Genomic DNA, 15,736 nt, shown 5'->3' on the forward strand with positions numbered 1-15,736 from the left:
CCTAATTCCAAACACCATATCGAGTCAGCCAGCGGCATCTACACCAACAGCACTGCTGGCCTACAGCAACCACGCGCGCAAGGGCCACAATCCTCGCCTGCTGAAGCTATAACTCGCCATCCTGCCCAGCATGCGGACCCGCGTGTTCCCCTGCCGGCGCCATCCCTGGCGCGCCCGTGGACCAGCCGGCCAATGCCGCCTCTGGCGCGCCCGTGGGCCAGCCGGCCAGCGCTGCCTCTGGCGTGCCCGCGGTCACAGCTTTGCCGGCCGTCTCGACGCCCGCAGCATCAGCCTTCTCCCCGGACGCTCCTCTCTAGCACTCTCGGGCCTCTCAGCAGCTTAGCGACTCCGCAAACCTCCTGACCTGGTGCAATCTTCACGCCGCCATCTACCTACAGCTCGTCCAGGCCTTCAACTATGTCTGCTCAATTGTGCTTCATCGCTATCGGGTTCCAACCCCGTATGGACTGCAGCTCTGAGCATTGCCACAGCTCGAGGACGAGCTGTCTTTGAGGGGTGGTGAAGTGTTATGGCAAGTGGGCTGGCCGCAGGCCTAGGCCCACGAGAACTGTTGCTCGTGAACAGTTCCACGAGGGGAATAAGATTGGTTTGTTAGCAGGTCATTAGAGATAATGTTGTTAGAGAGATAAGGTTATTTAGATTAGATTGGGTTTGTTAGATACAGGCTATATAAGCTTAGCCACACCATCCATTGTAATCAAGCAAGAAGAATCCTAAAAGTAGTCAGAGCCTCCAAGGGAGGTTGACCAATAGGTTCTTCGTGCTATCCCCAGTTCTACGGTATCATTAACACAAGGTGCTATCCCCAGTTCTACCGTATCATTAACACAAGGCTAACAGCCTAAGCCCGTACCACAAAGAAGACTCCCATGTTAACTCCCCAAGAACAGTACTGGCTCCCCATAGAAAACACACCCATTGCAGTGCTTTCAATTTTCCTTTTCTTTTTGTTCTTTCTAGTTGTTCTTTCTAGTTGTGATGTAGCATCACTTTATTCTTGCAAGTCACACAAACTGCTGTTCATGAAGTTTCATGTGCTGGGACGGCGATGGAACAAAAAAACCTTGAAATTTTTGCATTAGTCTGGACCAGACAGATGTGAACTGATGGTGCTGCTGTGGGCCTACCATCAACAGCGCACGTGCCCAGTAAAACCGTGTTCAAGAAGATCGATGGCCGAGAACTGCAATTGGTAAGGTTGAGCTTTACCTGATTGGTAATTGTAATGAGTGAATCACATTTGCTTCCATGCTAAGTCGAGTAGCTTGCGTTTCTTTGCTATTGCACGACATTCTAGAAGAACAAGCAAACATAAACAGAGACCCTTGCTAGCCTACATCAGGACCTTTTCCTTTTTTGATTGATGAACATGTTCGAACCTTTTTACTGTTCTCTGTTTCTGTCTCGTTGCTACCCTATTCAAAGAATATAAAAGTCTCACCAGCTCGAATACTTATGTTTTTACCTTCCTGATCTAACATGTACTACATACTTAAGGGTCTATTTGGTAGAGTTTCATCTGATTCTGATTCTTCATGGGAGTTGATTCTCTGAAAGAAGTGATTTTATGGCTGAAAGTGATTCTTTTGGATTCTCTAGCATAAACTCTTAAAATTAAGATGGAGAATCACTTCACAAAATCAGGAGAAGCTACTTTTTCCAGATTCCAGCCTCTTAGTTCATTTCAGAGAATCACTTCACACTTCTTCTTGAAAAACTGTTTGACAGAGCTCCTGCTAGAATCAATAGAGAATCAGCTCTGGAAACTCTACTAGACGAAACCTAACTCCTTGCTTCAAAAAAATTTTGTAATTTAGGACGGCCATTCACTTGTTTTTATCTCATCAACAAGCATTTTCAAAGCACCACCTCATGCATTCTTTTTTGCAGCTTCAAGAAGCCAATGCAATGCAAGTCTTCGTCAAGGGCTGTACATACACACACTGACAAGAGCAGCATACCAACAACACAATAGACAGCGCCATAAAGGTATCTGCTACTAGTCTGTGTACAATATCTATTTCAAACCATTAATGATCACATAAAACAAATAAGTCACTACTGACATGTACGTATTTAATTTGTTATGCGCCTTCTTTTTGGGCACTAGCTTGAACAACACTTCCAAGTCACACCAACAAACCTGTAGCATTGCAAGGAGTACTAAATCAAGATCCATGACCATGAGTGCTTGTTCAAAGGCATTATTCTTTCCTTTAAGGCTTTAACAAAGGGGAGACCAAGATACCACATAAAACACAAAAAGATGGCGGCAAAGATCGACCAAACGGCGACCGCCTTCGAATTACTAAAATCATGAAGTTCATAGCCTGCAGAAGATCACACACTAACAATATCAAAATCGCAAACATAAAACCACACATATAACATTCTGGTGTGGTACTACCTTACTTGCACAACTAGTATTCTTTTTTGGGAGGTTAGGTTAAAGGGTGCGACATCGCGGTTCCAACGGGGAAAGCGAGATGGGGAGGAGGAGGAGGTAGGAAGAGTGAGGAGTGGAAAGGGACAAGATACCAGAATAGATTGCAGAGGACACCGACGGTTGGGCTGCACCTGCAAGGAACGAAGCAGCAGCAATGTGAGAGCCTGAGGGCCGGGGCAGTACAGTGCAATAGACTTCACCCCTACCCCGTGCCAAAAGCAACGCCACCCTGATGGGTACCCCGTCTCCACCCCTCCACCTGCCTATTTCCCCCCGGGAGTTTTTGGCGTAGGAGCCCGGCAGACACAGCGTTTCCTCGTTGTTTTTTGCTCCATGGGGTGGCTCCACTCCCTCTTCTCTCCTCTCAGGAGGATGTGGGTTCGGGCGCATTCCGAGCGCCGGAACCGTAAGTTCCTCTACCTCTCTCTGCCTATGATCATCATCCGGTCCTGCAACCGCATCCGGCATTCGATCTTTCTTGTGAATTTGTTGCATTTCTCTTGTGATGTTGGTGCATCATTGCAAACATGTTCTTCTTGGCCTTCTTGTTTCTGAACATTCTTGAGCAATAATCCGATTGCATTGTTTAACTTGTGAGTTTGCTTGGCAGGGAGGGGAATGCACCTCCTGTACAAGGACGTGCAGTCCTGCCAGGACGAGGACGTGCAGGTGCTGTGGTCGATCCTCATCGACTCGCACCGCCACCCGGCGCTCCTGAAGCTCAAGCTCTGAAGCTCTGGAGGAGCGGCCAGCAATGGCGTGTATTTATGTGTGTGAGAGCAGCACCACTCCCTTTGCTCAGGCCTCCCTAGAGTTCTCATCCTACACTATCGTTTGTGGCTTCTATGAGGATCCTCATTGGCCATTACCGCCTTTGCTTTCCGAAACCCGAAAACTGAAAAAATTCTGAGGTTGAAGAAGAGAGAGAGAGAGAGAGAGAGAGAGAGAGAGAGAGAGAGAGAGAGAGAGAGAGAGAGGTTTCTATGATTTTCCCCCCTTTTGTGTTTGGTTTGAAATTGTACCAGTGAGTTTGAAACGCCACCTGTGCTTTGTTTGAGCTTGAAAAATGAGTGTGAGGTTGAGCTCCTTGTACATAGACACATGTTTGCTCAAGTGCCTTACCTTGGAATTGTATTGTACTGTATTTGTGGAGTATTGTAACTGTACAGTTGTGTGCATGGGAGGTCTGGTTGTTAGAGTGTATCTGTCCCAGCTTTTTGGTATTAAATCGCCTGTCAATTTCTTGGTGCCCTGAGGTGTCTCTTGCCCTCGTTTCCCTCGCACGAATGGCTGCCAAGTGGACATGCTCATGTGTATTTTGGACTAGAATATGTGTGTGTGTGTGTGTGTGTGTGTGTGTGTGTGTGTGTGTGTGTGTGTGTGTGTGTTCAAAGTGTATCGATCGAAAACGTTTTTTCAACGCATGGGATCCAAAGTCGTAGAGGACAATTCGGCTTGTGTTTGTTTTATGAGAAAAATTGCCAGAACACAAACGAATATCTTTCAGCGAAAGCCGGCATTGCCGACACTCGTGTGTGTGTGAGAGGGAGAGCGTCGTCGTGGAGGCAAAGGTTACGTCTGAAGAAGTTGTTGAAAAAAGATTTACATGTTTTTTTAAGCAAAGATTTATGTATGTGTTGGTTCACATTATATTACCTTATCTTCGAACTAGTTTAATTTACAGTTACCAGATTAATTTTTAATTTCAAAAGGATGTCTGATTTAACTATACTATCACCTACCGACGGGTTCTTCTTTCACATGTTTATATGGCTCTCTTTGCATCAGTAACAATTCGGGTTGGTTAGACCTGAACCAGACCACCTGACAAGTGGGACCTCCTGCCGGACACCACACCTTTTGTGCGGAATTTTAGTGTAAATTCACCTTTTGGTCGCAACAGATAAAGAATACAATTTCCTCCTCTTGAAATTCTAAATCAAAACAGAACTTGCAACATGTACTGATGCATGTCTCCCATGATGCCCTTCTTAGGCCTACCCTTTCTCATTCAACCCTGTAACTTATGCTTGAGATAAATTTGAGGAGTATTTTGGTCATATTTTCTCACAAGTTGCCGAGCCACGCATGATTGGTCAAAACTGACAATTACTTAACAGCAGAGGGGCTATAATGCAAGCTATTATAATTGCTATAAAGAGAAACCACAGAATTACAAGACCAATGAATTATTGAAGAACCATAGTTACAAAAGGCCGTAGTTCTGCAATACATACGCCATAAAATTATGAGTTTCTGTACTACATAGTGTGGCAGTGCATCAATAGCAATAAACAGAATGCCTGAAATCAATGTGGATTTATTCGTGACATTGCGGGCAATTGCATCAGCAGGTTCTGTCCAGCCGGCCTGGTAAGCATCCTGATCACTGAGAAGCAACACATGAAAGATGAGTCAAATGGTGGCCAAGAAGCAGGGCATCTCTTTGTGAATGCATAGTTCAGAGGCAACCTATGGAGCAGAATATATGCTGACAGTGATTGTCACATTATGCCACACATTATGCCAAACAGTAAGAGTGGTAAACTTGCAATGCAGGGTAACAAGGTTAATTAATTAGGAAAAGAAACATGAAATTTGATCATGGTGATGAATAAACAGCTTTAGAAATTTTGTTCGGCTCAAGCTACTCTGCTTCTAGAAAATGAACGACCAAGAGAAGCAAAATTTCCAACCAGGCGTGACACGCAAGCTTTGAAGTAGGGTATGGCATCTGGTTCTGTGCGGGAAAGAGCACCCAGAGGAGTAACGGTAATCTGGAATAAACAAGACATAGTTAATAGAAATCTTTTCTATAAGAAAAATGGAAGCTGTGTGGTAGCTAGGTCATTCTTACATATCCATTTGCTAGGGACATGTGGTCCATGTCCTCTCCTTCCACTCCATCAGAACTTCTCCCTACAAGCTGTTTGGAATTCCATCAACAAAAACCATTAATACACATTGAGTCATCCATTTTAATTCAAAAGGAGATATGTTTTAGTGTAGCTAGCATAATAAAAGAGAACCAATAAAATAAAATGAGAACAAAATGTCCAGAGATCCACAATGACACAAGCAGTTATTATTTAAGTATAGCTACTCCCCATTTAAAACTGCAGAAATATCAATAATGCAACACCATTTAAACTTAATAACTGAGAAGCAGGCAGCATCCCATGATTTTAATTGAACATCACAAAAGTAGAATAGTATGACCTCAAGAGATGAGATGAGATTCTAATTCTCTACACATTTGATGGTTTTATCTTTGAAAACTATCTTTCTTTAAGGATGCCTATGAAATCCAGTTCAAATGTGATTGGAACAATAGCATGGAGTTTGGAAACGCTAACTTACCACTCTCTTAAATAATAGGTCATTCTCTGATGGTGTGACTAGTTCACTGTCCTTTTCACCGTCAACATCCATGTTTGCTGTCTGGTAACTTTCTACTGCAGGCTTCTTGTAAACAGTTTGCTCCCAACTAATTCTGGCCATATATGTTCCTTGTTTTGTAATTTTGTACCCCTATTGCAAAGAACAGGACAGATAAAAAAACTTAGGTTTCCATCTGTTCATAAACAAAGATTCTGACATAAATGTTTTACAAATATTCCGAGGCAAAATCCATTAACATTGGACATTAAGTGAAACTCAGCAGAAACAAAAAATTATTAGCACTTTGACATGTCCAGGGCCATGCTCTATAGTTTGTCCAGTTGTACATGTATAGCTTAATGCATTTAGGTTTGCTACCCCCGTACAATTATAAAAAGCGCATTAGTTTACTTCAAATCACTGTTGGATATTTACCTTGTGGTGTGCAGCATCTGTTGGTACATCTACATTCAAGAATGATCCTTTAGGATATGTTCCATTCTTGATCTCGGTCACAATAGTATTTATCAATGGCATACAAACCTCTGCAGACACCTTGAGGTCATTAACACTGCTCTGACCTGCAACCCTGTACAATTGGGAGATCAAATAGAGTTCTCAGTTTTGACTGACTTGCATAGATTCAGCACATAGGATGACATGGCTGAGAGCAGGAATATACAAATATTGAACATATGTACATCAAAATTGAATTTTAGTGTTTCATAGATTAACAGGTTCTGAGATCTATTGAAATTGCAGAAGAGCCATAAATGTTCAAATAATCTGAACGTAGGATTATAAAGTTCTATACGAAACTGGAATTAGTTCAACTTCCCAAAAAACAAATGCAGTTATGCCACACGCACGCACACAAAAAAGTTTCTTATCAGAGGTCAATTCATTTTCTATATCAACCATTGGCTGAAAATGGGGCTTCCTGAAAGGTAAAAGCGATTATGCAGTCAACTATCAGGCCTTCCTGAAAGGTATCACCAAATATCAGTCAACTACTTCTATGTTTTCATACTTTAGACTGTATCATACCATTTGTTAAACACTTCAAAGGCTTCAATTAAAACTGAAAGGACACAACAGAGCATGTAACGACTGTTCCTTTGCAAACAATGTACCCGAACCATCTTGTTAACTTTATGGTCCATTTTGTCTAAAAAGGATTTGGTTCAAACATGTTATACAATGACTGTATACAACATGTACTGAAGGATATATATAACCATCAATGAAGCCAGTATTCTTAGGTTAGATCAGCAGTAAAACTGAAGAGCCTATCGACATATAGATCATTCACATGAAATGCACAGCTCTATAAGAAAGAAATAAAGTATAAAAATGTTATACAAAAACATATCATATTTTTTTGCCACCAAATAACTAGCTGCTGAATGTGAAAGAAAGTGGTTTTTGTACATCTGATAGAATCAAAGAAGAAAAATCTTTGCATACCAATCATATGACATAGCTATTGCAGGAATCCCATATAAGAAAGCCTCCCTAGCACCAGCAACTGTTCCAGAATAAATACTGCAAATTAAAAAGCAAAAACACTCATGATTCACTGGTAAATGCATATATTTATTTCTGAATCTAAAATCGCATCTAATCAGCTGTTACAATTTCCAATAGATAATCTTGAGTTTTGAGGACTTCATAACTCTAGCTATATATGTTTAAGATCATGAGTACATATGTATCGACAGACACAGAGATACTTACACATGGTATCCACAATTGTTTCCAATGTTGATTCCGCTAAGTACCTGCATTAAGGATCATATAAAATAGAATGGAACTCAAGAGTGTTTATGACTAGAGGACATGTAAATAAAGAAACTATTTGTAACCAGAATTTAGAATAAAAGCATAATAAGAATATCTGGTATATCTATTAAGATACTTCAAAACTCACCAGGTCAGGAACCACACCATCAAAGAGCTTCCCAGAGATGCCTAAAGAGGCACAGTCGGCAGGAGTTCCTAGCATTAGTAGGAGAAAACATGAGCACTCAGCATGCAAAAAAGATGTCTTTGAAATTTTAATGTGATTCCAAATATCTTATATGGGGAAGTTTATATGCCATAAGTTGAAGGAATCAATAGCAGACAAACCTGAAACTCCAAATGCTGTAGCACCACTTATATCAACACGTTTACAGCGGAGTGCGGGGCGCCATGTGATGCAGTGGCTAACCCCCGATTTGTCTCTGCATTTTTTATGAAAAGTAGACAAATATAAAACACTTAGGAAGGAGACTGGTGCCACAAGATTAGCTTGACCCGTGGCCAACTACAATTAATTAAAAGACTACATGACAGTTTTTCTTTTCTTCATATTTTTTCAGTTTCCTTCTCAACAACCATGTGCATAGATAAGGTCAATGACAAATCATAGTTTTGTTAAGAAGACCTTGACTAAATGAACCATAGTTGTTTCTTGTTTATTTTTCTTTGTTTGGCTTAGGTACACCCATACCATAACTTGTACATCACAATATACTCACAAGCATTTTTCAGTGAAAGCAACTTGGCAACTTGGATGGTGTATTTGCTGCTAATCAGTGAAAATAATTCCAAAACATGTCCGATTCCATGTTGTGCACACAGCATCTTGCAAAGCTGATGCTTCCATACACAGCGATTAAATATATTATTTGTTTTCTTCCAAACTGCTTTTGTAGATTCATCATGTCAAGGGCAAGTTCACTATTTCATTCTTTACAAGAAAACGACTTAGCCACACCGAAAACAACTCTAAACTCCACACAAAACAAGATTAATTAACAAAAAATTACTTCTCAAGATCAAGAATTTATTTTTCTTATTTCTTTTACAGTAAAATTAGGCCCCAGAATTTCGCACCAATGACCAACAGGGAGAACAGGAACTAACTGCATCATCTGCTGCAACCTGCAAATCCAAAAAATTCACGGAAACAAAAGAATTTTTCTATCACTCATTCCTCTTCTTCGTCTTCCTGGGTGAGAATGCCAAAAGGATAAGGGATGAAAACAAAATTTTCCCCCTCTAAGTTCCTGTTTCCCCCCTCTCGCATACTACTTCCTCCCAAGGCACTGACCAAAATCCCGTGATCCTACCACAGAATATCCACAAAGCACCAACCACAGAACCAAGGAAGCAAGAAATCGGAAGGAAGTTGGAAGCAAGATGGGAGGGATCGCGAGGCGAGATGGGGAGGGGGGACATTTACGTGTCGGGCGCGCAGACGAGGACCCGGTAGCGCCGCGCGGCGACGAGCTGGTCGACGAGGAAGCGGAGGCCCGGCGCGTCGATGCCGTCGTCGTTGGTCACCAGCAGCACCGGCGCCTGCGCCGCAGCAGCCGCCGTGGAGTCCATGCGAGCGCAGCACGGGGATGGGGAAGCTTTCCGTTTCCGTTCGCGGCCACGGCTCCCGTTTCGTGCGCCTGTTGGGGGTTTTTGGTTGGAAAGTTGTGAAGCGGCAACCGCACCCTGCCATGGTTTGGGGATTTTATATTGAGAGGGACTCCAACTCGTCACATACAAATATAAAATTACATCTTTATAGTTCAATCAAAACTTTAAAATTTTGACAATCAACAAATTGTGAGATGTATATTTATTTTGGAAACGTAAAAGTTAGTTATATGCATATATTTATCTCAAAGATTCGCATAATAATTTTATTAGGATTTCATAAAACAATGGTCAAAAGCACATATGGAGACCATGTTTTATATGCAAGATGCCAAGTGATTTGTTGTTCGCAATGATCCATTGATTTTACAGATGCGAAACTTTTAGGTCTATTTTATATAAAAGGTTCTCCAAAACTTATTGAGTATCCTTGGTACTCAAGCATGTTGAACTTCATCTATGATTTTCCTACTCCATGTCATGTATCCTATAGATAAAACTACAAGATCAAAGGCAATGAAGAATTTGTTAGCAGATGTATGAAGTGCTTGCCTTATGATTTTAATGGAACTTTTGATTTTCCTACTTACACCACCAGCGTACAATTTGAAAAAGTATATCCTTTGTTAGGAGATTTTTCTCAATTCACATCATAGTTAATTCGTATTCCTCTAACTATTCTAAATTTTTGGAAATAAGAAGCGTGGCACAGAGATACGACGTTCCCACACTTAACATTGTCAGCATTTCATTATGCAATTGCTAAAGTGAAATTGAGCATTGTTGGGAATAAAGTACTTTTGAAGAAATAGAAACGGACCTAGCTAGAACTGATACTTTTATTCCTACTTTGCTGCAATGATTTACTTGTCGTTTTAGCTCCAAGTGCACTGATAACTTTGAATGGGTGCTTTTAGTTTTAGCGGAAGTGCCTCAACTACAACTAGAAGTACTTGCATGATAGATAATTTGTTTCATTTTATTTTGAAAAAGAGAAAGTCGATTGTGGTTTCGATATTGATTTGGAATCAAGACCTTCTGTTTTTTGTGAGAAGATTAAGGGAGTTTACTTGTGCAATCAACAATCAAGTTGTGTTCTGCGGGCTCCTGGTTGTTCTCTCTTGTAAATGGAATATCATAAAATTTGTTTTGTCTAGAGGATATCATAAAATTTATTGAATGTTGTAACACCCTAATTTTCATCTTCTGCAATTAAATAAAATTTATTAGATTTCTCTAACTTTGTATAAGGTCTTATGTGAATTTATTAGGCATTAAAATCTTTTTCTAAATTAACTTAATGAACTATAGGTTTTTGTTTGTTGCATTCATGCTGGTTGCATTTCTTTCTGCGTGAGTGTGAAAAAGATTTAAAAAGGCGTTTATACGACGATTAGGTTCTTCTGAAAATTTTCCAGCTTTTCCCGAAATCTACTCTCATTTTCCTAGAGCTAAATCTATTTATTAGAAGGCTCTAGTTCCTTTTTCACGGGTTACAAAGTATTTTATTTGATTTCTCATATCCCAATCTACCTCTGGGATTTTTTCTGGAATTTTTTGTGAATTAAATGAATTATCTGGATTACTCTGGATTTTTCTTTCACGGGAAATAGAAACCCTTTTCGTCTGGGCCGAGCCTTGGGCCCAACCTGCTCCGACCCAGCCCAGCAGCCGCACAGCTGCAATTGTTGCGCATATGCCGTCGCCGGTAGCCATCCTTAGTTCTGCGCCAAGGCAGCCACGCCACCCCTGCGCCCTATAAAACGCGGACCCCTAGCCTCGTGTGCCCTGCTGCCTCCGCCTGAGGACTCGCCTGCGCTGCGCCGCCGTCCTGCAAACCAGCTAGCCGACGGGCCGAGTCAAGCGATGCTGCCAGTTTTCCACCAATTCATGCGACCCGATCCCGAAGGAGCAAGCGGCCGCCACCCTGAGCATCCCCTCGCCTATCTACATACCTGCCGCCTCTTCTCGTCACCATCCTGCCGCCGGAGGAGCGCCGCCGAGCAAGACCGAGTCGCCATCTCCTCCGTCCGCCGTGTGCCAAATTCCAGCGGAAATCCGTCCTCCCCGTCACCGGTGAGGACCCCTGCATGATGCCCTCCATCTCCCCTATTTCCTGTGCCTCTCGCTTGAGCTTGGGACCACATCAGTCGCCGCGATTTGGCCGACTGAGCTGTTGTTCGCCATCGGCTAGAGGAAGAAGAAGGTCCTGCTATTTTTACATTTTGACCCCTTGGAGGATCTCGTAATACTAGCTTGTTCCTTGTATCTTGTTTCATCCATACCCTGAATAGATTAGTTTTCTATCAATCTAATCTAAGCCTTAACTTTTTATAGATCACGGGCACTATTTGGTGTGACTTCGGAAATATCATTTGCTTGCCCTATAGTTTACCTTTATTTACATCTAGGTCCTTCAAACCATGTTCATCTCACATCTTTTCTGTTTTAGCTCCGATTCCAGTGATTCTCACGCTCACGCGATCCTTGCAACACATATGATAGTTTTAAAGTGTTGTTTTAATATGTTTTTATTGTTTGGTGTACTGTTTCTTATTAGATGTATTTGTTTGCTTGTTTAGTTGCTTTGGACTTTGGATGATTGTGTGACGCTAGATAGAGCGTAGTTCGAGGAATCTGAAGAAAAAGCCTTTGAAGACTCTGAAGAGCTATAAGATTTTAAGGAAGGCAAGTTGTGCCTTGATCACATTTTATCCTATACAATATTTATATATGAAACATATACAATATTTATATATGAAACATATATGCTTGGCACACCTATGTCTTAATTTGAAGGGTCCTAATTAAGGATTTATCTAGTTTCCATATTATTCCTTGTCGATCTGGGTTTTTATTGTTAGGTAATTATGCTAGTTGCTATACCTGATTTATGATGGGAAGTAATGAACAATGTGATTTATGGTGGGAAGTAACGAACAATGATGAACCTGATTTATTTATGTATGTATCTTTGTTAATTACATCCATTCACATGCCTTAATTGGAACATAGAGTGACCACTTAGGAAAACAGTACAACCATAAGACCAACGGGCTCTAGTCTTGGCTTACTAATTAGAGACTCTGGTTTGTGGTGGTTTTACCGAGAGGGCAAGAGGGGTCTTGTGATGGGGTATAGCTCGACTCTTTTGAGTGGTATTCTCTTTGCAAATACTCACCTTAGGGGAGGGTTATGCACATGCAACTATCGAAACCTTACCAAACTACTACCTACTAGGGAATCTTTGTAAAGGCCTCGTAGTGTCTCTATGCAGTCACACCTCAGTAGTATGATAAGTGCCTACTTTTACACAGCATGGTTAGGTCTAAAGTTCTCTTGAACTTTTACGCGACTTATGATGAAAGTGTGCAACCTTTGTAGAGTGTAAAACTATCAGTCGTGCTCACGGTCAAGAGCGGTCTGGACCCTCGCATGATAATTGAACTTGAAGAATAATTAACTTTTGCTTTATTTATGCTTTATTTATGTGCTTGTTCAATTATCTTTATGCTTAATTGGGTGGTATAAACTTACATTCTAGTAAATAGCTTGCTAATAAAACTTGACCAACTTTAAAAGTGATTAAATGCACTAAATCACTCAGCTATTCCTTGACTTGGCCTTACACTATACATTTCCTCATACTTGCTGAGTACCAACCATAAGTGTACTTACACTTGCTATATCTATTGTTCAGTACAAGACAACTTGAAAACTTTGAAGAATTGCTACACGTACGTTCCCCCAGTCAACTACATGTGAAGTTGTTGGAGATCCACTGCTTGTACTAGAGATTTTTATCGTATTCCTAGTTATGTAATTTTTTAATATTTACTAAAGTTATCGTATATGAAACTTAATCCTGACACACGTACGATAGTCATCTGATTTTGCCTTTAAAACCGGACGTGACAAATGCCATCGGCTGCGGTGACGCTGAGCTACGAAGATCACCATCTCTGGGCCTTGGCGGGCTGATAATAGAAGAACGGCCTAGCCGTCAGCCGCCTGAAAGGCCCCCCAACTCAAACGCTGAGCCCTTATGGGCCTTTTGGTCCCTGTCCAGTCCAGTAACGTATTGGACTTAATTTTTTGCTGTTTTTCGAAAGCCCATTGGTCAACTATGGCGATAGTTAGTTAGTTCTACTAATCTTGGTGCATTTAAGTGAGTCGATAATTGGTGCATCAGTCGATAAGCATGGGAAATTAAATGGGCCATCCTTCCCCCTTTAGAGAATCACATTTTTTAATCAGAAAAGCAAAATTGATTTTAGTCATTATGTTTATCAAGCTTTGAATGTTGAAAACAACCAAGTTGCGACTCTAGAGGAACATTCAGTCATAGAGAACAGTTAGAAAACAAAACAATGATTATCATTTAGAGCGAGTTCTTTTAACCAAGTCTACGTACGGACGAAGAGATGCTGCATGTCAAAGCCCTGATTTGTTTCATCAGAAACTACAATACCTATTTTTTTTCTTAACGGTAATCATGATTACGTCTTGGGTTTCCTAGTGGGGAGGGACTGTTGGGCAGGGGGAAAGTTATGGAAGATGCCGACCATGGTGCTTCGCCCACAACCGTGGAGGTACACGATAAGGAGCACTACCGCCCAAAACTTCATCCACCGCCGCGTCATTTCTTTATTCATCTTCTACGGGTACCCCAATACACAAACCCACAAATTTGAAGGTCTTTGCATACTCCTTTTCTTTTGAATATATATTATGTCTAAATTATAAAGAACACTTATCTCTATCCACCCGCTCAATGAAACTTTAGCTCCTAGTAGAATCAGTATACATTAAACTATATCCACCTGAGAAAGTTAACAAAACGAGAAAGCATCGTACCAAAGTTGCGTATGAATGTACGCCATGCAATTCTATTTATTAATATGGTATTCATATAGTGTATATGTATGTGACTAGAAAGGCGACAAGAAACCCCGCATCCGTAAAAAAGGTAGTGATATCTCATATAGAACCTGCAATCAAGCACTTCTGTATTTGAATTATGATCGCTTTGTGCAATTTTTGATTTGTCATAGAATTTGCATGTTGCATATAGGTTAATCCTAAAATACTTCTTACAATCATAAGTTCTATAAATTAAATAAATTTCTAAAAGATATAAATGGTAAAGTCCTATATTTCAAACATCTTAGATATGTATGTGCATCACTCATTTTAGTTGACACAAATTGTGGTTTAGAACATCATCTAACATGCCGCAAACTAAAGAGAGATGAGCATAGCTCTGGCAAAGAGAAAACACTTGATTTTGAGGAGAATGCTACCAATACAAATCATCTTTTAGGTCTTACACCTTTTCCATAAGTTCCCTCCACATTTATCATAAATAACATGAATGCCCTAAGGATTTATTCAAATTAGCTACGGAGATATTTTTAGTCGCATATTATCCATATATAAATATAAACTTTAACTTTTAACATCCCCTCTCCCATCCAGATGTGATCAGACTAGTTTGGTCGGGAATGTTGTATAGTTAATTTTATTCTCTGAAAATCATGTTAAGCCATGTTCATGAAAAAAAAAAGAATTTGCTACATGAGTATGGAGGCAAAGGGGTCTGTAGTCTAGTGGTTGCCGTGATCTTTTTGGAGCATCTATGGGAGTGAAATTCAAGCTGCATAAAAAAAAGTTGCTCACTAATTTTCTAGGCGGTTTGGGTGAACCGACATGTGGTGACGGGTCCTTGTGCAAGGAGTTGGTAGTGGCTTGTGACTCAAAGTACGGTTACAACCCTAACCACAGAGGCGACATCGCTATGCATTAGAGGGACTAAGGCCCGTTTGTTTGAGCTTCTGCTTTTGGGCTTTTGGCTGGAAAGCTAGCTTTTTGAAAGCTGGCTTTTTGGTTGCTGACCTTTTGCTATTGGTTTTTTAATAAATTTTTATCTTCTCAGCACACCAAAAGCTAGGAAAAGCTCCTCTCAGCCAGCTTTCCAGCTTTCGGTTCATTTTCGAAAACTAGCCAACTGGATTGTTTGTTTCAGCTTTCCAGCTTCTGGCTGCCAAAAGCCGAAAAGCTGACCCGAGAAGCTGAAACAAACAGGGTCTAATTTTCATGACCTTTCTCGGCTAGGTTTCGATTAAGTAAGCTTTTCTTAGTGAAATTTCATGCCCCTCCATCCCTCACTCAAGCTAACTCAAAACTCCGATTTAAGAAAGGAATACTAAACAAAGAAATGAGTCGTCCCTTAATTTCAAATCGCCCAGACTCTGGTTGAATTCTTCTTAATAAAATACCATGGGGACGGTTACCAAGTTTTTAAGCACGGAGGGTGGCTAGTGCTATCGTGTTACTCCTCAATGCGTAGATGCCGTTGTGCACGTAGCAGAATCTGACTGAAGCTGGGAAAGTGCTGCTTGCATTGTTTGTAACGTTGTGCGTTGTATTCACCACGATTGGTGCGGCGTGGTGCTGCCACGAGGCCCCGCGACA

General features: G+C 41.0%; 1 protein-coding gene across 1 annotated transcript; it reads right to left on the minus strand.

Annotated features, from left to right (window-relative positions):
* Positions 1-4,637: 4,637 nt before the first annotated feature.
* Positions 4,638-9,326, minus strand: LOC117846251 (uncharacterized). Its single transcript, XM_034727377.2, has 10 exons — positions 9,078-9,326; positions 7,979-8,073; positions 7,779-7,846; positions 7,586-7,629; positions 7,316-7,393; positions 6,284-6,437; positions 5,828-5,998; positions 5,325-5,393; positions 5,164-5,244; positions 4,638-4,856 (listed from the first exon to the last, which is right to left on the minus strand). The coding sequence occupies exons 1-10, from the start codon at positions 9,221-9,223 to the stop codon at positions 4,854-4,856; spliced, it is 909 nt and encodes a 302-aa protein (XP_034583268.1). The 5' UTR covers positions 9,224-9,326; the 3' UTR covers positions 4,638-4,853.
* Positions 9,327-15,736: the final 6,410 nt, after the last annotated feature.

This window comes from Setaria viridis, chromosome 2 (assembly GCF_005286985.2).
Source record: "Setaria viridis chromosome 2, Setaria_viridis_v4.0, whole genome shotgun sequence".
Taxonomy (NCBI): Eukaryota; Viridiplantae; Streptophyta; class Magnoliopsida; order Poales; family Poaceae; genus Setaria; species Setaria viridis.

Bases quoted from the DNA above. Each gene is read 5' to 3' on its own strand.
- LOC117846251 (XM_034727377.2), bottom strand. From the start codon at position 9,223: ATGGACTCCACGGCGGCTGCTGCGGCGCAGGCGCCGGTGCTGCTGGTG. The intron at 7,630-7,778 runs GTGAGTTTTGAA...TCCTTAATGCAG, and splicing joins ATGGTGTGGTTCCTGACCTG to GTACTTAGCGGAATCAACAT. The intron at 6,438-7,315 runs GTATGCAAAGAT...CCAATTGTACAG, and splicing joins ATAGCTATGTCATATGATTG to GGTTGCAGGTCAGAGCAGTG.